Source organism: Oryctolagus cuniculus, chromosome 7 (assembly GCF_051225735.1).
Source record: "Oryctolagus cuniculus isolate XC-2025 breed Fujian yellow rabbit chromosome 7, ASM5122573v1, whole genome shotgun sequence".
Classification (NCBI taxonomy): Eukaryota; Metazoa; Chordata; class Mammalia; order Lagomorpha; family Leporidae; genus Oryctolagus; species Oryctolagus cuniculus.
The window spans coordinates 151,726,149-151,748,630 of record NC_142873.1 but is presented as its reverse complement, the minus strand read 5'-3'; the positions used below and the strand labels follow the sequence as shown (position 1 = coordinate 151,748,630).

The 22,482-nt window shown below is 54.5% G+C and overlaps 1 protein-coding gene across 13 annotated transcripts in view; it reads right to left on the bottom strand.

The window, feature by feature from the left end:
- The window catches only part of TMCO4 (transmembrane and coiled-coil domains 4), a 106,593-nt gene that overhangs the window by 74,446 nt on the left and 9,665 nt on the right, over positions 1 to 22,482 (bottom strand). For 11 of the 13 annotated variants that reach the window (XR_016211249.1, XM_089301407.1, XM_089301413.1 and 8 more), the window contains exons 3-5: positions 16,353 to 16,530; positions 2,361 to 2,535; positions 542 to 569 (exon numbers count right to left, since the gene is read on the bottom strand). Coding sequence is in view for 12 of the 13 variants with exons in the window: in XM_089301407.1 (XP_089157533.1) it covers positions 542 to 569; positions 2,361 to 2,535; positions 16,353 to 16,522 (373 nt within the window). In the remaining variant the exon portion in view is untranslated. Of the gene's footprint in view, positions 1 to 541; positions 570 to 2,360; positions 2,536 to 16,352; positions 16,531 to 17,945; positions 18,074 to 22,482 lie in introns of those variants that run through there. The other 2 variants (XM_089301411.1, XM_089301416.1) reach the window with 2 other exon arrangements.

The following is a 22,482-nucleotide window of genomic DNA, read 5'->3' as shown; positions in this document are numbered from 1 at the left end:
GTGCAGAGGGCACAGTGCACTCCAGGGCGCCACAAGGGCCGGGGGCTGGAGCCATAGTGAAGGGCACGGCCGTATTGAGAGATGAGCCCGGGAGGGGACAGGGCCCTCGAGAGCCACGTCAGAGGCACTGGTCCTTCTCCTGAGCAGTGCAGGAGCCACTGGCGGGTACTGAGCAGGGCGGCAGTGTGGTCAGATGGCCCCCGGAAAGATCGTTCATGTGGCCAGGTGGACGGCAAAGCACTGGCCTGAGTGGCGGCAGGAAGACCCGTGAGCGGTGTGGGTGACAGTGGCTGGGACAGGGTGGTGAGCGGAGGTGTAGGAGGGGCGGAGAAGAGCCCCACGGCACGTGCCGCCAGGGCCACTGGGAGGAGGAAGCCCGGCGTGGCGCTTGGCGCGAATGAAGCGCTCCCCAGCTCCCTGGCAACAGCGCGCTCCCTCTCCATCCTTGGCCAAAAGGCTATTGGGGACTGGGCCACAGCTCCCCTGGCCCCGGGGTCAAAGGGAACGCGCACAACTGCCAGAGCTCAGAAGATTGACTTACCATCCCGGAGGAAGAAGCTCAGGAGGTCCTGGGGGCGGGAGAAACAGGCGTCAGTGACGGGGGCAGGCAAGCAGCCCACTCACGGGGCGGTCCTCCCACTCCCACTCCCACTCCCACTCCCACTCCCACTCCCACCCCATGGCAGAGCACCTGCCCCCACGCTCCAAGAGCGAGCCAGGGGATGAGCAAGCAAACCCGTGAGAGCTTCAGGCAGTGGAATAAAGGAGGTGAGGGGCTGCTTGGTTTTCCTTTTTCCCAGCCACAGCTCAGGCCACAGCTTCTGCTGCTTTCATGGCACACAGAGCAGGTGAGTGACAGGTCCCAGGGAACAAGCCAAGCTGCGGCACCGGAGCGCCAAGGTTCAGAGCCTGGCTCAGCCACCTACCAGCTGTGTGACTGCGGGCAAGTCACTGACCCTCTCTGTGCCTCCCTGCCTCCACTGTAACACAAGGGTGATCATCCCTGATCCGAGACTCTGCAATCTGCAACGCTCCCAAACCTGACACTCTCAGAGCCAACCAGATGCCCCAGGTGGAAATTCCAGACGGTGAAACAGTTTCATGCACCAAATGGTGACAAACATTGCACACCGGGGCTGGTGTCCTGGCACGGTGGGCTAAGTCTCAACCTGAGATGCCAGTATCATATCGTGCTGGCTGGAGTCACGGCTGTTCCACTTCTGATCCAGCTCCTTGCTAATGTGCCTAGGAAGCCAGCAGATGACCCAAGTGCTTGGGCCCCTGCACCCACGTGGGAGACCCAGATGGAGTTCCAGGCTTCAGCCTGGCCCAGTCCTGGCCATTGTGGCCCTTTGGGGAGTGAAGGTCTCTCTCTTTTTCTACCTCTCTCTCTGTTGTTCTGCCTTTCAAATACATAAAATAAATCTTTTAAAAAATACTATCTTCAGGCTATGAGTGTAAGATGTATTCAAGACAGAAATGAATTCTGTGTGTAGACTTGGTTCCTATTTCCAAGAGACCTCACTATGCAAATGCAAATATTTCAAAATCCAAAAAAAACCCAAATCTGAAACTAACTCTCCTGGTCTCCAGCATCTTGGATAAGTGTGGGGAGCAACTCGGACTAGACTAAGTTACTGGAATTAAGACTTATTCTATGCATCTGCTTTCCCACAATATGGCGCTGAGAAGGGAAACAGCTTCTACACAGCTGCCTCCAGTTCAACCAATAAACAGCAGGACCTGCTCCTGATTGGAGGAGAGCAGCGTACTCGGCGTGTGGGTAGCAGAGTTGGGATTGGTGGAAGAGGACTATAAAGGAGGAGAGAGACGGCATGCACTAGGAACATCTAAGGGAACAGCTAAGAGGAACACCTGTGCAGCCCCCGAGAGAGCCGGCCGGCGGTGTGCCGCTCCCCCGCGGAAGTGGGGAATGTGGCAGGGGGAACCGCCCTTCCACGGAGGTGGAAGGGACGGTAGCCAACCCGGGAAGAACCAGCAGCAAACCTGGGGAGGGCTGAGCAGACAAAAGAACAGCGCAGGGTCCTGTGTCGTTCCTCCACGAAGAGGGGGAGTGACAGATAAGGAATGCTCAACCCTTACTCCTGGCTCTTAAGGCTGCTTTGTACACGACCCGAGCTCATCTCTGCGCAGGTCCAAGCACACAGTAAGCACCACAGGAGTGCTCAGTGCAGGGTGAACACTCAGTGATCATCACCGTCGGCTGTGATCACGTGACACCACGGCGACACGCTATCTTGCAACGTCCCCGCTCTGCGAGAAGTGCTTTTCAGCCCAATTTTGAACAGAAGCGGCTTGTACTACTTCCCCAGCAGCTGCCACTCAAGTGTCAGGTGTACCTGGGTGATCAGAGACGGGTCGCCCTTCAGGACGGGGTCCTTCGACAAGGTCTGGGCAAACATGTCTGCCCCTTCGCCTCCCAGGCCGCTGGCAAAGGCAGTCATGGTGGGCAGGACGGCTTCGGACAACTCCAGCCACTTCACCAGGCTGGCTACGAACTCCGTGCAGAAGGAGCTGAAAGACAGATACAGCTGAGATCCGGAAGCTGCCTGGACTGTGCTGAGGACAAGGCCGTGGGAGGCTCAGACACGCCTGGGCCTGGGCATGGGCAGTCCAGGGCACACGTGGCCCTTGGCGGCCGGGACCCCTGGAACACACAGAAGTTTGTTTGGCTCCTTCCCTTACCATGACTTTTCCCAAGGAGGCTGATGAGCCACAGGGAGGTGGGCAAGGAGCTGTGCTGACCACCGGCCCCGGCTCAGGCTCTGCTGGGGCTCCGGAGGTTCACGGCCGGGCGTGACTGTACCATCTAGTGCAGTGAGCAGAACAAAGAGGGAGCCGCCCAAGGCACCTGTCGATGTAAAAAGGCGCCCCAAGCAAGGCAGAGGGCTGCTCTGTGAAGTCACTTAGGAGGTGCTTTCTAGAAAAACAGGGCCCACTGTGCAGGGGGATAGCCGTGGAGAGAGTCCCCCCCAACCATGTGTGTTGCCACAGGGGTCTCCGTCACCCAGGGCCACATTTGAGTGGAGCCCCACGGGAGCCCGGGGGGAGAGGAGGGCTGCTCTGGGGGAGCCGAGACACAGCCAGGAGCGCTGGCCCCTGCGGGCTGGGCAGAGTCCACTCAGGCTCCTGCTGCGGAGCCAGGCGGGAGCTGGGCGGGGGCAGAGGGAATGTGGAACAGGGGAGGAAAGTGGGAGAGGACCACAGCCAGGGAGAAGGCTGGCAGCTGGAAGGCCCACCCAGCTCCAGCGCTGGGGTGGGGCCCCCTCGAGCCACACTGCCCTGGGACCCAGGCTCTGCCCCCTGCGGGGACTGTGGTAGTAGCAGGGGTAGACTGAGGCCTCGCAGGGACGAGCAGAACTTGGTGGTCAGGGCAGGGAGGAGTGACCTCAGGAACCCCCACCATGCAGCCCACCCATCCCATCCCCCAGACCTGCCGCCTGCCTGCCGAGTGGAGACCAGAGCCGTGGACAGGAGTGCTGAAGAGCTCCTGGCTCCAAACCCCTTTATGCTCAGTGCCTGGCGAGCTGTCCCAAGAGACCGATACCTGCGGGAGGGAAGGGGGCTGGCAGGCCGGGTGGCGGGAGCTGCCGAGCTGTGGTGTGGACTCAAGGAAGCCTCAGCTGGCCCAGCAGGGAGTTCTGAAGATGGCAAGAGGGCCGGGTCTCTATTGACTTATTTTTAAAGATTTATGTATTAACTTGAAAGGCAGAGTTACACACACACACACACACACACACACACACAGATCGTCCCTCTGCTGGTTCGCTCCCCAGATGTCTGCAACAGCCAGGGCTGGGCCAGGTCAAAGCCAGGAACCAGAAGCTTCATCTGGGCCTCCCACGTGGGTGGTGGGAGCCTAAGTTCTTGGGCCATCTTCAGCTGCCTTTCCAGGTCCTTAGCAGGAAGCTGTATTAGAAACGGAGCAGGGGCTGGTGTGGCGGCAAAGTAAGTTAGGCCACCACCTGCAACACCAGCACCCCACATTAGTGCCAGTTCAATCCTGGCTGCTCCACTTCCTATCCAGCTCCCTGCTAATGTGCCTTGGAAAGCAGCAAAAGCGGCCCAAGTGCTTAGGCTCCTGGTACCCACATGGGAGACTGGGATGAAACTCTTGCTCCTGGCTTCAGCCTGGCCCAGCCCCGGCTGCTGTGTATATTTAGGGAATGAATCAGCATATGCATGTCTCTCTGTATGTCTCTCCCACTCTGTTTTTATAACTCTGCCTTTCAAATAAATAAAATCTTTACCAAAAAAAAAAAAAAAAAAAAGTGGAGCAGCTGGGACTTGAACCGGTGGCGCCCTGATATAGGATGTTGGCTTGAGCCACTGTGCCACAACACCTGGCCTGGGTCAGCTCTTTATACTCCCATCATCAGCCGCTCACTGGATGTGGGTAGTCAGGAAGGGGACAGAACCTCAGGCTGGGCGGCTGTCTGTCGCCAAGGCAGATGCGCAGTGGGCCAGACAGCTCAGAGCCATGCTGGCCACCCACCTTCACGCTGGGCAAGTACCCTGAGCTTTCTACACCTCGGCGTCCCGATGTGCAAAACCAGCCAAGGAGACCAACTCCGGGGCCGGAAGAAGATCATGCAGAGAAGCGCCCAGAGCAGGCCTTGCCGTGCAGCAGGTGCCTGAAGGCCAGCACTGCTATTTTCATGTACAAGGTGACCCGGGGGCCATGGGGACCAGGGTCAAGAGTCAGACTGGGGGCCGGCACTGTGGTGTGGCAGGTAAAGCCCCCACCTGCAACACTGGCATCCCATGTGGGTGCGGGTTTATGTCCCAGCTGCTCCACTTCTGATCCAGCTCCCTGCTAATACCTGGGAAAGCAGCTGAAAATGGTCCAAGTGCTTGGGCCCCTGCACCCGCATGGGAGACCGGAAGAAGCTCCTGGCTGCTGGCTTCAGCCTCGCCTAGCCCCAGCCATTGCAGCAAACTGGGAAGTGAACCAGTGGATGGAAGATCTCTCTCTCTGTGTCTCTCCCTCTCTCTCTGTAACTATGTCCTTCAAATTAATAAAATCAGAGTGAGACCGACGTCCAAGCACCTGGCTACATCCTGGCTCCCCAGGAAGCTGCTCTGTGTCCTCACCCCACCTCTCGGAGCTCCACCTCCCTCTGCTGTAAATGCAGATCACAGGTTAGTGCGGAGATTAAACGGCACGGTCACAGGGACTGGCATCGGCAACCGCCACTAATGTTAATAACTACTGCCGCACGATCAGTGTAATCACACCAGGGTGACTCCCTGAGGTGACTCGGGGGCGGCACGTGGGCGAGTGGGCGTGCACGGGGGCAGGGGATGGCCAGGTGAGTCCAACATTACAAGGGGCCAATTCACATGTGGCAAGGGCTCAGGGCCCAGGGCAGCAGCGGGGCTGGCCCTGCTGGCCATCGGAAAGGCTTGCCCGTGGAGAGGCATCTCACAACAGCATACAGGGGTCCAGAGCATGGACTCAGGTTCAAATGGCAGCTCCTCCAGTAGCCGTGTGACCCTGGACGGATTCTCGCACCTCTCCCTGGACCTGTTTGTTTCCCTGTGAAGCAGGGATGATGACGGTGACGAAATCTGTTTGCCAGGGTTGTTGGAAGGATTATCCAAGTTAATGTTTGTCCTGTGCATTTACCAAAACGTGGCAGATCCGAGGCACCATCGGTCTCTCCTGCGGCCAGGTGAGTGAATGAACAGGCCCGCAGAGTGCCCGTGCAGCACTTTGTCAGAGAATGAGTAGCAGCTGGGGGCAGCCCGGCCACGGAAGTGCTGCGCACGTGGTGGCGCTCAGGTGGAAATTCATGGAAATCAAAAGCCATGATGGCACCCGTTACCTGTGTGCCGAGTGCTTCAAACGCACTGGCTTGTTCATTTCCCCATGCAGCCCACCAGATGGGAAGGTATCGTTTTATCCCCTCCTAGAGGGAAGTCTATCCAGGTCAAGGTCAGAGTGGGGCCGGCACTGGGGCACAGCGGGTGAGGCTGCCGCCTGCAGCACCAGCAACCCGTAGGAAAGCGTGGTTTGCGTCCTGGCTGCTCCGCTTCTGATCCAGCTCCCTGCTGGTGCCCTCAGAGAGCAGCAGCAGATGGCCCAAGTGTGTGGGCCCCTGCACCCGCATGGGACACCCAGATGGAGTTCCAGGCTCCTGGCTACGGCCTGGCCCAGCCCCAGCTTCTGCCTGTGGTCATTTGTGGAGTGAACCAGTGGATGGGAAATCTCTCTCTCCGTCTCTCCCTCTCTCTTAGTTGCTCTGCCTTTCAAATAAGCAAATAAATAGATCTTTTTTTTAAAAAAATGCATTGAACTCACCGCCCCTACCACACCTCATGGCTCAGCCACACCCCACACTGCACATCCGTGGTGCCCCCACTTAGTCACGGACGACTGGGAGCTGTGCTCACGGCTGCCCCCTGGCATCACAAGAGTGGACGGGTCACATGGCGCTCCCCAGGAAAACACCAACATTCAAAACCTGCAGTGTGGTGCCGACTGGATGCGGTGGCTTCTGCGCCACTGCACTACAGGGAACTGCGGGGACACTCTGCACCTGACACGGGGCGGGGCCCGCAGGACGAAGGGCAGTAGCTCACTTCCAGGAGTGCTTGTGCACAGAGCTCTTCCCTGGGTGTGCACCTGTTAACCAGACAGGCTTATCAGGGCAGGCGAAGCTTCGCAGGTACGCACAGGTATGGGCTGTGCAGGAAGCAGGGCCCTGGCTTGCTTGGGAAAGGAGATCTGAGGTATTTCTTCTCTCCAGACAGAGTGAGGCCTCCTTGCTACTTACGAGAACATGGACACCCGCCTGGGAAGGACTGTGTGCGAGGCTCTGCAGGGCCCGACACCTGCCCTGCGCACAGCTGCTCTGAGGGCACCGTGGACAATGCCGCTGCCTCTCTGCAGCGGGCACGCCCCAGCTCTGCTCCACCCCGCTCCCTTGCTGCTGAGGCCTGGGCGTGTGACCAGATCCAGCCAAGCACACAAAAGGAAGGCATCGCGGGGTATTCTGGGAAAGATGAGTGAGGGGCTGGAGGAGGACCCCTGCCCTGTGAAGGTGTGATGTGTGGAGCTGCAGCAGCTCTTCTGTGCTCAGCAGGGGAGGGCCAAGCAAAGCGTAGGGAAGCCAACTGAAAGGCCTACTGACGCACTACATCAACTCTGTGACTACCGACCTTGGGCTTTTTGTTAAGTGAGAAAAACAAATCTGCTGTTTAAATCCCTTTTAGACCTGGGCGCTGCTACTTGCAGCCGAGGACACCTTGACTAACCGTGTGAGCTCCTGTGTACCAGCCTCACTTTCTGGATGAGGGAGCTGGGGCAGAGGAAGTAGGACAGAGCTGGCAGGCCACCACCGCTGTGGGCACGTGCGCCGTGCTGTGGCTTCCCTACGCCACCTCACAGAGCAGTTAAATAACCTGAGGTGGCGGGGTTAGGATTTGAACCCAGATCTGAATCCAGAGGTCATGAATCTCTTTCTAATAAAGGCAGTGGTTATTCATCGTGTCTTGTTACAATTTCTTGTTTATTTAAAAGGCAGAGAGAATGAGAGGCTGCGTAAAAGGCAGAGAGAATGAGAGACTGCGTGTGTGAGGGGAGGGCAGAAGGGGGAGAGGGAGAGGGAGGGGGAGAGAGGGAGAGGGAGAGAAAGGGAGAGTGTGGTGGAATGAGAAGGCCATGCCAAGATGGCTGCTGGCAACAGAAACTGCCTGACAACAGGCTGTGATTGGATGGTTTCGGAAACCACATGACAACAGAACCTGCCTGGCAACAGGCTGTGATTGGATGGATTCGGAAACTGCCTGGCAACAGGGTGTGATTGGTTAGGGCATAGACCGCCCCTTGGCTGGATTGGCTGCCTTGGCTATATAAGCTGCAGTAGCAACTGAAATAAACGAGTCTGCGGGATGCTCGCCCCTGGCCTGCTTTCACCCGACTCCCGGGGTCTGTGTGGTGACTCCGCGCCTCTTGCCCCCACCACGCTCCTCCTCTCAGAATGAATCCACAGCAACATGTGGCACCCAACGTGACTGAGAGAGAGCGTGTCGGACTCGGCGAGGTCGCCCTTGATTTCGGCCAAGGAGGCCCCTCGGTGTTCTGTGTGCTGTTTGGTTCTGTGAGGGTGAGCACAGAACCCCTTCCTACGCCCCTTTCCTTGTCCTTGTCCTCGGTCTTAGTGACCCCAGGTTAGGCACACACCTCCCAGAAGCGTACGCCACTTCTCAGCTCCTCCTTATACTTTGGGTTCACCCGGCGAATTCACACAAGGGACTGATCATCCCGGAATTCGGAACCAAGTCATCTTCCCTCACTGAGAGAGGTGACGCTCCGGAGACATAGTGTGGGCATACGGCCTTGACCTAACGAATCCAGGAAGTCCCCCACTAAGCACAGGACATACTACAATCTGATACACCACTGGCTGTCTGTCTAAGGTAGGGAACCCCCTGCAGAATGCCATCAGCCGCTGAGGTGCTAGGAATTTGCTTTGTATGGCAGCAGTGCTGTGCGTGTCTTTCCTTTGGCTAAGTTGGCGTGGTGCGCTGCTCTTAAGCACTCAAACACGAGAAAGATGCCCCCTCTCAGAAGCGCACACAGATTAATTACCAAACACAATGAATCTGTGAGTGATAAGAGCCTGTCACTCCAGGCCTCTGCCTCACAGACAACAGTTGATGACTTAGGGAGAGAGAGAGATCTGACGGTGAAAATGACATGACAGCAGACAATGCAGCAATGCCTAGTCAGCCAACCCCCACATACCCGTGGGATGAACTTAGACCACCTCAAGGCGATAACCCATGCGAGGTCATCCCATCCGCACCCCAGTGAGGATCCCCACATCTGCGGCAGTCCCCAGGCACCCCAGGCTCTCAGGGCAGCCGCTAGACCCCATCCCACCCGCACGTTTGCCGTTAATGTAGGAGCGGACGCAGAATTCAGGCCCTGGATTCCAACGCCCATAAGTGACCTCACTATGCCGAAAAAGGCTTCTCAGGAGTCAGGCCCCGACTCGCCCTACTTTGAACAGGTGCTCACACCATGGGAGCGAACCTTCAAACTCATTTTGACTGGGTTGCACTGCTCGAAGCATGTTTGTGGAGACCACAGTTCTACAGTGGAAAGCCTCCTATCAGGAAGAGGCTGAAACTGTGGCGAGGAATAATGCCGCCTGTGGAATAGCAGTGACCTTTGATACGCTTACAAGCCGTGGCACCTACACATATCCTCATGAACAGGCCTGCATTGGAATAGTTACCTATTTTGATCAGGTCAGAGATTTGGCACTTAGAGCCTTAAAAAATATAAATCCTCCTAATTATAGTCAGTTCTTTAGAAACCTAGTTCAAGGCCCCGGCGAATGGTTCCCCGATTTCCTTGCCAGAGTCTTGGAGGCAGTAGAGAAAAGATTACCGCCTGGCCCCGATCAAGACAATTTGGTCAAACTATTAGCTTGGGAAGGTGCTACCAAAGAGGTAAAAGCTGCAATGGCCCCAGTCCGTAATGAAGACATTTCTAAATGGATAGCAGCCACAAAGGAGGTAAACCCTGCCGATACACCCATACAGGCCCCAACTGCGGCCATTAACAAACTGAACACAAGGAAGTCTAATGACCCTCCAGTCTGTTGGGGATGTCAGGAAACGGGACACCTACGGCAAAACTGCCCAAACGCTGACAGATGGGGCCAGCCCAAAACGCTGTGTCCCGGATGTAAAAAAGGCTTTCATTGGGCAAAAGGTTGAAAGACCACACCTTTAAACTCCCAGCGGGGCGGCCCTCAGCCCAGCAAGTAAGAGGGAGTCCCACCACCATTAACTGGTCGATGCCCATCTTCAATCTGAGGCCAAAATTGACCCTATACTTAGATGACATTGCCTTTGTGGGTTTAACTGAGATGGGGGCAGATGCCACTGTCTTAAAAGCTAGGGATGCAAGAAAAATGCAACATTGGAAGACAGCGCCCAGGCCCGACCTCCAAGGTGTTGGAGGATTAAAATTGGCTGATCAGGTCATCACACCTGTAACGTGGAGAGATGACAATGGAGATATGGGAACCATCTTCCCGCTGATTGCTGAGGTTTCCACAACCTTATGGGGGAGAGATGTGCTCGCACACATGCAAGCGGTCCTTACTACAGATCACAGATCTCCACGAGCCAGCAGCTTTAATGGAGAGCCTACAAGTAAGATTCATCCCCAATTCTAGGGGCCACTGCTCACCTCATACAAAAGACACGCCCAATCCCCATTGAATGGGAAAAATCAGGAAACATCTGGGTAGAGCAGTGGCCAATAGTACAACCCAAACTTGGCATCCTTAGAGAACTGGTGCAGGAACAATTGGAAAAGGGACACAGAGAGCCCTCCACGGGCCCTCACAACACACCCATTTTTGTGACACCAAAGAAACAGGGAAAATATAGGCTATTACAGGATTTGAGAGCCATCAACAAAATCATAAAAAAGATGGGAACATTCCAGGCTGGCATTCCCCATCCAGGGGCCATTGCTAATGGATACCACATAGTTACCACTGATATCAAAGACTGCTTCTTTTCCATTCCCATCGCGGAGCAGGACAAGGCCTACCTCGCCTTTACAGTATGGAAGCCCAATTTTCAGCTCCCTGCAAAAAGATTTCAGCGGACAGTACTCCCACAAGGCATGAAAAACAGCCCTGTCATTTGCCAAAGATACGTTTCTCATGCGACCAGCACACTTAAAGATCAGTGCTTGGTCATACATTATGTGGATGATATCTTACTTGCTCACAAGAATGCAGCAACTCTGAAGGCCTAAGTGAGACAGTAAGAAATTTACAATTCCTGGGTTTGTCTATTGCCATAGAAAAGGTACAACATTTTCCTCCCATTCAATTCTTGGGTTATCAAACCTCCTCCCATGTATCTCCAATGGGCCCAAACCTAAAAGTCAAGCATAGATACTCACTTAATGAACTTCAGCAACTATGTGGCCAAATCAATTGGCTGAAGCCCTTCCTTCCCTAACACCTGCAGAGCTTAGACCACCATTCGATTTACTGACCAAGGGGAACAGCCCTTCTTCAAAAATCACATGGACACCAGCAGCCAAATCCACTATAGACAAGATCAACACCCAGTTGTCACATTTCAAAACCTTTAGATATGACCCTCAGGTGCCTCTATTTGCCATAACTATATCTACCCTCAAGGCCCCCTTAGGAGTTATTTGGCAACAACATGGACCACTTTTTTGGGTGCACATAGCCTGGAGCGAGTGTCGTAAAATAGTTAACAAAGTAGATGCCATCCTTATGATGGGACTTAAATTAAGATATTATGCCAATAAGATATTTAACACAGAGCCAGAAATAGTGGTCCTACCCCTATCACAATTAGAACTGTCCACATTGATGCAGAATAGCTCACTCTTTCAAACTTTAACTAATAAATTTCCCAGGACAGGTTGACAATCACCTGCCAGCGGACAGGCTACTCTAGACACTACAAATCTTAGAAATAGACTATCCAAAACATGCTTTCCCTGTTAATCAACCTATACCCATGGCACCATGTGTGTTTATGGACGCCAACAAGTCACTGTTTGGAATAGTGATCAAATCTTTAACAGAAAAAGATAAGATCCATGTAGAACCCCATGGGGGATCAGTACAGGTGGGAGAAATAAAGGCAATAGTCAAGGTTCTACTCCTTAGCCAGGATGGGCCGGTAAATATATTTTCAGACAGCAAATACTCAGTACAGGTAGCAAAGACGATCCCTTTTGCAGTCTTTAACCTGACCAATAATCTAATTGATCAAATGTTCACAACACTTAAGGAGCTAACTGAGTACAGAAAACACCCATGGTATATCTCACACGTAAGATCACATACTGGGTTACCTGGCTTTATTTTCCAAGACAACAAAAAGGTCGACCGTCTTATCTCCTGCAACACGGCTTCCATTGGACACCTAGAACAAGCCCATATTCTACACCAAAATTTTCATACGTCAGCAAGCAACATACAATTGCTTTCCCCAGAGCTAACAACGAGCCAATGCAAACACCTAGTTCACTACTGCAAGAATTGTGCACCCCTCGCCCTGTTAGGCCCACTGCAACAAGCAGGAGTGAACCCGTGAGGCCTTGCTCCTAATAAGCTCTGGCAAGTGGCCATCACCCACATTAACTCCTTTGGTAAACAAGTTTGTCCATGTGGTGGTAGATACTTGTTCAAAGGCTGTATTTGCAACAGCCCAATCTGGAGAAAAGGCTAATAATGTGATAAAGGCAGTTAAGTCAGCCATGCTGGTCCTTGGTGTCTCCTGGACCATAAAGACTGATAACGGGCCAGTGTATATATCACAGGAATTTAATTCCTTCCGGAAATCCTGGAACATACGGTCTGCCACAGGTATCCCATATAACCCACAGGGACAGGCAATCATTGAAAGAACTCATAGGATGATTAAAGATCTCTTACAAAGACAGAAAAACAATCATATGTCCCCAGACCCACAGCTTGCTTTGACTGAAGTCCGTTTCACTATCAATTTTCTTAGTTTTGATTCCCAAGGGGTCAGCCCAGCTTATATACACTGGGGATCCTTTCCATTCCAGACCCCAGCCTCTATGGTTAGGTGGGAAGACCCCCTGGCAGGAGAATGGAAGGGACCACACCCTCTGCTGACCAAGGGCTGAGGATATGCTTGTGTCTTTCCAGAGAATGCGGGACAGCCCATTTGGGTACCAGCCAGAAACATCAAGCTTGCAACTGACAGTCAACCAGAACCAGCTGAACAAGACTGAGAGTCTGCCTTGTTAGCAGACGCACCTGCCCTATCATCCTACCCTGAGGAACTGCCCATAGCCACATCCATTACTGTTTTATACCCCACTAGCTCTGGTCAGCCACTCGAATGGCCCACAGTCTGTGTGTGGTCATGCCATTCCTGATTACCACTGTTCCTCATTCCTACCCCATCTGAGCAAGCAATCCCGTGGTCTCCCATTTTGAGTGCTGGTTAGTCAACAACGGGTAAGATCCCCTGGGGGACAACCTAAGACAGGCACAGCTGCATACAGAGACCACATGGAAACGGGGTCAACAATGGTATGGCCAAGAATCATGCCTCCCGTTGCTCAAAAATAAACAAAAAGGGGGAAATGTGGTGGAATGAGAAGGCCATGCCAAGATGGCCACTGGCAACAGAAACTGCCTGGCAACAGGCTGTGATTGGATGGTTTCAGAAAGCACATGACAACAGAGCCTGACTGATAACAGGCTATGATTGGATGGCTTTGGAAACTGCCTGGCAACAGGGTGTGATTGGTTAGGGCATAGACCATCCCTTGGCTGGATTGGCTGCCTTGGCTATATAAGCTGCTGCACCAACTGAAATAAACGAGTCTGCAGCCTGCTCGCCTCAGGCCTGCTTTCACCCGACTCCCGGTGTCTGTGGTGACTCTGCGTCTCTTGCCCCCACCATGCTTCCCCTCCCAAAACGAATCCACAGCAACAGGAGAGGGAGAGAGAGGGAGAGGGAGAGGGGAAGAGAGGGAAAGGGGGAGAGGGAGAGGAAGGGGGGGAGAGGGATGGGGGAGAGAGCAAGAGAGGGAGAGAGCGAGAGAGGGAGAGAGGGAGAGGGGGAGGGGGAGAGGGGGAAGGGGGAGAGGAGGAAAGAGGGAGAGAGAGAGAGGGAGGGGGAGAGGGAGGGGGGAGAGGGAGAGGGATGGGGGAAAGAGGGAGAGGGAGATGGGGAGGGAGAGAGAGGGAGAAAGGGAGAGGGGAGAGGAGGAAAGAGGGAGATGGGGAGAGAGAGAGAGGGAGAAAGGGAGAGGGGGAGAGGGGGAGAGAGATAGATCTCTCATCCTCTGATTCCCTCTCTAAATGCCGGAACTTGAACTGGGTCTCCCACATGGGTGGCAGGATCCACCCATGTGCCTCCAGGGGTGCACATGAGCAGGAAGCTGGATCAGAAGCAGAGGAGCCAAGACTAAAACCAGGCCCTCTGGTAAGGGATGCGGGCGTCCCAAGCGAGTGGCATCTTAACCAATACAAATGCCTGCCCCAACTCATCCCTTCTTCTCTCCAACCTTTACGGAGCGCCCTTGCTACATGGGGCCGTGTGTCAGGCACAGGGGACTCAGACATCAACAAGGCAGCTCCCGTCCTCTTGCTACAGGCAGTGGGAGTGGGATGAATCCCAGCGCAGTGGGGCGACCGCAGAGAGCGGCAGACTGGGAGGCAGCTGGAGAAACCCCCTGGCCTGGGGTGCAGGTTGCCCCAAGGAGATGAGTAGGTTCCTGCGTGCAGTCCAGCAGGAGAGACAAAGATAAAAAGCCAAAGCAAAGGCCTGTCATTGTGAAGGCCATGACGGTTAAGTCACTGCCTGAGACACTGGCATCCCACATGAGTGCTGCTTTAAGTCCCTGCTGCTCCACTTCTGATCCAGCCCCCTGCTGATGGCCTGGGAAGCAGTGGAGGATGGCCCAAGTGCCTGGACCCCTGCACCCATGTGGGAGACCCGGATGGAGTCCAGGCTCCTGGTTTCAGTCTGGGTCAGCCCTGGTCATTGCAGCCATTTGGGGAGTGAATCAGCAGATGAGGATCTCTCTCACTCTCTTTCTCTCTCTCTCTGTAACTCTGCCTTTCATATAAATCTTTTTTAAAAGATTTATTTATTTATTTGAGAGGCAGAGTTACTGACAGACAGAGAGAGAGGAAGAGGGGAAGGTTTCCATCCACTGGTTCACTCCCCAAATATCTGCAATGGCCAGAGCTGGGCCAATCTGAAGGCAGCCAGGAGTTTCTTCCGGGTCTCCCATGTGGGTGCAGGGGCCCAAACACTTGGGCCATCCTCCACTGCTTACCCAGGCCATCAGCAGGGGGCTGGATCGGAAGTGAAGAAGTCAGGAGTAGAACCAGCGCCCATATGGGATGCCAGCAACACAGGCAGAGGCTTAACCTACTATGTCACAGCACTGGCCCCCATATTAATAAATCTTTAAAAAAAAAAATCAGAAGCAAAATCCCCAGTTAGGACCCAAGGCATGAGGGGGCCACTGAGCATTCATGTGGGGGGTAGGGTAAGGGTCTTGGAAGCACTGCAGGTACAAGAACTCTTCATTTCCTGCCCCCAACCTGCCCCTCCCCCCCGCCTTAGCAATGACACCTCTGTCCTGTGTGCACCACCACCCAAGCCACTGGGGCCACACCTAGGTCCTGCTTTTGCCTACCCAACATTTGACCTGCTCCCAAGTCAACTCCAATTTACCTCCCTCAATTTAAAAAAAAATTTTTTATTTATCTATTTGAAAAGCAGAGTAACAGAGAAAAGGACACATGCGCACACACAGAGCTATCTTCCATTCACTGGTTCACTCCCCACATGGCCACAATGCACAGGGCCGGGCCAGGCTGAAGCCAGGACCCTGGAATCCCATCTGGGTCTCCCACGTGGATGGCAGGGACCCAAACACTCGGGCCATCTGCTGCTGCTTTTCCCGGGGCATTAACAGGGAGCTGGATGGGAAGTGGAGCAGGCAGGACTCAAACTGGCACCCACGTGGCATGCCAGTGCCACAGGCAGAGACTACCCGATACGCCATGATGCTGCCTACCCGACGTGGGTGTCTTAATTGGCATCGTAACCAACAGGTCAAATACCTCCCGTATCCATGAAATTTTGGAGGCCTCTGATGCCCGTGGATTTCCATTTTTTCTGCACTAAAATAGACACCTTCAGTTCCGTTTTCCATGAACCTTCTGAAGTACCCTTGTATGATTTAAACACATCTACCATGGATACTGCCAACAACAGACATGACATATGACACAGAGATTAACCCTGTCATTCATCTGCTCCCACGGCACACCTGTGCAGGTGTCCAGTGACCCGCGTGAGTACAGCTGCCCCTGTCTGCCACTACGATGAGCCAGGGGGACCCCGCAGGGCGCGCGCACTTTGAGGGCAGAAGCCAAGTCCTGCTGTCCGCTGTCTCCTCCACAGGGCTGTGCACGACACCAGCACATAGTAGGTGCTCAACAAGGGCATGTTTCACGCGTTCACCCATCTCTTACCCCCTACCGGACTGTGTCCTGTCTGAGAAGGGAAGGCGCCTGTCTCACTCGTCTTATTCGCAGACGCCCTCCAAGCACCACAAAGCAGGCCTGCACACAGTAGGTGCTCAAAAAATGCTGACTAACTGGGTGGCGGGCTGTCTTTTCCCCTTCCCAGCTTGCGAGCTGCTTCAGCCAAGGACACTGGCTTGCTCCTCTGTGCCTCCCGCGGTCCCTGGCTTGGCTCCCCCAAGGAGCATGACCTTCTCTCCGGGAGACCCACGAACTCACCTTTGCTCGGGTTCTGGAAAGAGCTGAGACAGGGAGATGCCACAGAGCGCGGCATAGGCGAAGCGGTTGGCCTCGGTCAGCTCCCGGCCCGTGGGCACGTGGGGCTCCCCCTGTGCGGCTGGCTCGGTGACCTGGGGCAGCCTCGGGCTTCGCCTGTCCCCTGTGGCCATCCCCAGCCCTGCAGGAAAAAAACCCAGTGAGAGATGCGTCCAGGGGAGGGCGCATGCTACTTACATGAGACATAAAAATCAGAAACCAGAAAAGATTGAAAATTAGGCTTCATTAAGACAAAAGAACTTCTCACCACCACCTTTAGGAAAGTGAAAACACACCTCAGACACCGGGGTGGGGAGAGATGTTTTCAATGCGTTTACCCACAAAGGGTTTGTGTTTGGTACCGTTCACAGCCCCCCCGAGCCCCGAGTCTGTGATGCTCACAGCGCTGCCAATCACACACATCAGCCCTGTGTCCGTGGATTCCACATCCACAGGTTCTCCCAACCGCTGATCCAACACCTTGGAACAAACGCCGCATCTGTGCTGAACACGTGCTGCCTTTCTTCTTGTCATTATTCCCTAAGCAACACAGTGGAGTGACTGTCAAGGCATTCACATTGTATTGGGCTTTGTAAGTAATGTAGAGATGATACATAGTATCCAGGAAAGGGGCTGGCGCTGTGGCGCAGCCGGTTAAGTCCCTGCCTGCAACAGTGCATCCCTATCCTATATCAGAGCACTGGTTCAAGTCCTGGGTGTTGAGTTTCCCTTCCGGCTCCCTGCTAATGCACCTGGGAAAGCAGCGGAAGATGGCTCAAGTCCCTGGACTCCTGCCATCCATGTGGGAGACCCAAATGGAGTTCCTGGCTCCTGGCTTTGGCTGGCGCAGTCCTCACTGTTGCAGCTACTTGGAGAGTTATCCAGCAGATGGAGAGAGAGAGAGAGAGAGAGAGAGAGAGAGAGGGAGAGACTTCCATCCGATGGTTCACTCCCCAGATGGCTGCAACGGCCGGAGCTGCACTGATCAGGAGCCAGGAGCTTCTTCCAGGTCTCCCACATGGGTGCAGGGGCTCAAGGACTTGGGCCATCTTCTACTGCTTTCCCAGGTCGTAGCAGATAGCTGGACAGGAAGCAGAGCAGCCAGGTCTTGAACCAGTGCCCATATGGGATGCTGGTGCTTCAGGCCAGGGCGTTAACCCACTGCGCTACAGTGCTGGCCCCAAAATCTTTAAGAAAAGTACACAGGAGTGTGCGCATATATTATATGCAAATACTATACCATTTTAGTTAAGGGACTTGAGCACCTACAGATTTCCATATCCATTGGGGGTGGCATCCTGAGACCAAGCCCCTGAGGATACCGATGGATGACCACAGTCCCAAAGGGGACACAATCCACACGTGCACCCACCACAGCGTGCAAAGCTGCGTCACAGTCACACCATGGACTATCACACAGCAGAGAAAGAGAATGACCTTGGCTAATCGCCACCACACGCATGCGTCTCAGACAACAGGAAACACAGAAAGGGTGCCTCCTGCACTACCCTGCTTGAGTGGAGTTGAAGCGGTGATGGAAGGCAGGAGAGAGGTCACCTGTGGGAGTGAGGACCGACTCAGGAGGGACAGGGCAGGCTGGGCATGGGGCTGTCTCATCTTCACCCGGGCTGTGGCTACACAGGTGCACGGCACAGCTCTCAGAGCCGTCTGCTGGAGATGCGTGCGCTCTGTGACTGCTGCACCCCCAGCACGGAAGGAAGGAAGGGAGGAGGAAGGGAGGGAGGCAGGGGAGAGAAGTGGGGGGAGGGGTGGAGGGGAGGGGAGGGGAGGTGTAGGGAGGGGTACCAGCCTTGACTGCAGAGCAGTGCGGCTAGGAACACAGGCTCAGCACCAGGTGGTCCTGGGAGGGAGTCTGGGCACCTCCACTTAACAGATGGGGGACCCTGGGCAACTCAAGCTCTGTTCACTGAGCTTTCTCCCTGACCACCCCCCCCCCCCCCCAGGAAGTGTGGTGTCAGCCAGCGGGCCATGAGCATCAGCATTTGTGAAGCGCTGGGACACAGCTGTGTAAATGCTTGTGAAAGAAATCAACGTATAAAAGCATCAACCAGCGCTTAGCAGGAGCCGCCTCTCACACAGGTGCAATAAACAAGAACGAGAGCCAACAAGCCTCTTGGGGCGGGTCAGCCCTTCACGTCCAGAGTCCAGCGTGTGAGGGAGGAGATGGGCTCAGTGGAGGATGTGGGCCCAGGTCCCACAGCCGGCAACCACAGGACTGAGACAGCCGGGGCCAGAGTGCCGGGCCACCACCTCTGTTCTACTTCTCCTCAGGTGGCCAGAGCTTTCTAGTCTAATAACCACGCGGCATGCTGTTCTGGGTCCACAGTTGGTGCCCATCCAGCTAAGGAATACACATTTTTGCCCTGGGGGTTAAGCCATTGCAGTGCAGTGGGTTAAGCCGCTGCCTGCAATGCCAGCTGCTCCACTTCTGATCCTGCTCTCTGCTAATGGCCTGGGAAAGTGGCAGAAGATGGCCCGGTGCTTGGGCCCCTGCACCCACATGGCCTGGCTCCAGCCATTGTGGCCATTTGAGGAGTGAGCCAGTTCATGCATGATCTCTCTCTCTCTCTCGATCATTCTGCCTTTCAAAGAAATAAAATAAATTAAAAAAAAAAATAAGTCTTTTGGGGCTGGCACTGTGGTGTAGCAGGTTAAGCCACTGCCTGCAGTGCCGGCATCCCATATGGGCGCCGGTTTGAAACCCAGCTGCTCCACTTCCAATCCAGCTCTCTGCTATGGCCTGGGAAAGCAGCAGAAGATGACCCAAGTCCTTGGGCCCCTGCACCCGCATGGGAGACCCAGAAAGAGCTCCTGGCTTTGGATCGGTGAAGCTCCAGCCATTGCGGCCAATTGGGGAGTGAACCAGCGGATGGAAGACCTCTCTCTCTCTCTCTCTCTCTCTCTGCCTCTCCTTCTATCTCTGTGTATCTCTGACTTTCAAATATATAAATAAATCTTTAAAAAAATGTGTCTTTTGTTCTGAAAATGTTTCTTCTTTAGAGAGGGTATTTGAAAGCCTGCCTACAACCAATAAGAGGGTGCTAAAAAAACAAAAACAAAGCAAAAACAAAAAACTTGTGGGAAACGGAATGAAAAGATAAGCTTATTTTGGCAAAAACAATTGAAATTCATGTATAGTTTTTATATAATACACATTTTCATGAAGATACTTCTCAGGCATGGATTTCAAAACAACTTCATTTTTGCCCCCAAATCAACTCATCTTTAGTTTCCCTGAACCTTCTAAAATCCCCCTGTAACTCATTAACCTTGCAAACAACCCCGAGTTAGTTAAAAGCCACAGAGCAACGATTTCACAGCGCGTGACAGTTGGCAAAACTCTTTCTAGTCCATTCCCTTCTGCTAAGTCCCAGGTGAGGGTGAGCGGCTGAGGACAGCTCGGCCAGGCCAGCGGTCTCCAGAGACGCAGTACGGGATGAGACCCAAGGTAGCCCCGGACGCTCGCGCCCGTGCTGTCCCCTCGTGCCCGTGCTGTCCCCTGGCTATGCCATCGTGGGCGTCCTCCTCCCCTCGCCTCCCGTGCAGAAACACAGGGCCCAAAGTCACCCCGCAAGAACGGCTGCTCCAGGAACCCAAGGCTGTGGTTTGCAGTGGGTTTCCCCGCTCAGAGGCTCTGCCCGGACTCTGGTGGTGGAAAAGGGGAGAACTGAGAGCAGGCCGGGTGGCACCTGCTGTGACTTCCCCCTACACTGCATCCACTCCACGCACCGTGCGTGGGAGCCCCACGTCAGCTCTTAGCTCAAGAAAAAGTAGGCTTCTCCGATCTGTTTCTAGCCCCCAGGGGGGTGGGGGTGGGATGTGCACTTGGCTCCCAGAAAGCTCAGCTCAGGCCATGGTCACTCTCTCATTCCACACAACTCACTCTTGGGGGCCTGTCCCGCACCTGCTACACCGCAGCCCGAGGGGCCTCTCGGTCACATACCCCCAGCATGTCACTTGCCCGTGTAACAGACCCCAACCCCCGGATGACGGCCCACACTGTCCAGCCCATGTCTGCCTCTGCCCTGTCTCCTGCGTGCATGCACACTGCCACACTGCCTGTCTTTCTGCTCTTAAATACACACCTGGTCTCCCCCCGCCCCCACCAGCTTTGGCACCTGCCATTCCCCCTGCCTGGAACATCCTTCCCCTAACCTTCCCCGAGGGTCACCTCCTCCAAGAGGACCTCCCTGACCACCCAGGCTGGAGTAACTCTGCCCACTATCTCAGCCCCCTGTTCTATTTTGAGAATACTTGTTAGCTTGCCTGAGTATTCAGATACAACAATAGGTATCTTGAGGCACCCTCATGTTGTTTCTTTCTTTTAAACAAACTTAAAAAAATTTAAGGTTTATTTTATTTATTTAAAAAGCAGAGTTAGAGAGAGAGAGAGAGAGAGAGGTCTTCCATCCACTGGTTCACTACCCAAATGGCTGCATGGGCTGGGCCATGATGAAGCCAGGAGCCAGGCACTGCTTCCGGGTCTCCCATGCAGGTGCAGGGGCCCAGGTACTTGGCCATTTTCCACTGCTTTCTCAGGCATATTAGCAGGGAGCTGGACCAGAAGTGGAGTAGCCAGGACTCCAAAAGGCGCCCATATGGGACGCTGGCACTGCAGGAGGCAGCTTTACCCACAGCGCTGCAGCGCCGCCCCCCAGGCAGCTTCATCACTGCTGTCTCCCTAGCTTGCTGTGCAGGCCCTGGACTACCGCAGGCACGAACAGACGTTTGCTGGTTGGATGGAGAAGAGCACAAGCCATGGGATGCCCTTAAATCAGCTCAGGCCTTAAATCAGCTGATGTTCTGGGCCTTGGGGCTGATCAGGGGACCCAACTGACCATTCCTGCTCTGAAGGGGGATGGCAAGGCTGGTGCTGTGGTGCAGTGGGTTAAGCCACTGCCTGCAACGCCAGCATCTCATAGGGGCGCTGGCTCGAGTCCTGGTTGCGCCACTTCCAATCCAGTTCCCTGCTAACATGCCTGAGAAAGCAGCGGAAGATGGCCCCTGCTCCATGTGAGAGACCCGGATGAAGCTCCTGGCTCCTGGCTTCAGCCTGGCCCAGCTCCAGCCATTGCGGCCATTTTGGGGAGTGAACCAGCGGATGGAAGATCAGTCTCTGTACCTCCACCTTTCAAACAAATAAATAAAACTTAAAAAAAAGAAAAGTGTGTGTTGGGGGGGGGATTAGCAATCCTACACCAGCACAGACCTTGTTGGGGGAAGGAGGTGCCTACTGTGTATGCCAATGAAAGGTGGCCCTGGCAGAGGCTGAGGGAAGCCAGGGGACGGTCCTGTGGGTGGACAGGACAGGGCTGTCCAGCAGAGGAAACCCTGGCCCAGGGGCAGATGCTGGCAAGCAGACAGATGACGACAAGCCCGGGAATGAGCACTGTGATGGGGACACCAGAGGTGGAGGGAGACTGAGGCCCCGGCACTGGCACTGGCTCCCTGGAAGTGACAGTGACGCTCAGGCCTGGATGCTATGTGGGAGTGGCTCAGGCAGGGGTGTGGTGGGGTGGGAGGGGCACGTCCCTGGCACAGGGGACAGCATGTGTCAAGTCCCAGAGGCAGAAGAGGGGGGCTGCTTCTGAAACCCAGAGGGTGTTCAGTGCAGCCAGGCTTGGGGCAGTGGGCAGGCGTGGAGGGTGCACGCAGAGGAAGTTGCCCAGGGTTGTAGCACCAAGGGCCAGGTTGACCTGAGAAGGAGTAAAGACTTAGTTTTTAAATTTATTTTCGTTTTATTTGAAAGGCATAACATGTACACACACACACACACACACATACAGACCTTCCATCCACTGGTTCACTCCCCAGATGCCTGTAACAGCCAGGGCTAGGCAAGGCTGAAGGCAAGAGGCAGAGACCCAGGTACCTGAGCCATTACCCCTTGTCTCCCAGCGTGTGCATCAGCAGGAAGCTGGACTCAGAAGCAGAGTTGGGACTTGAACTCAGGCACTCTGATGGGGGATGTGGGCATCTTCACTGGTGTCTTAATTGCTAAGCCAACGTCCAGCTCTACATTGATTTGTAAGATTTCATTTATAGGGGCTGGTGCTGTGGTGTAGCAGGTGAA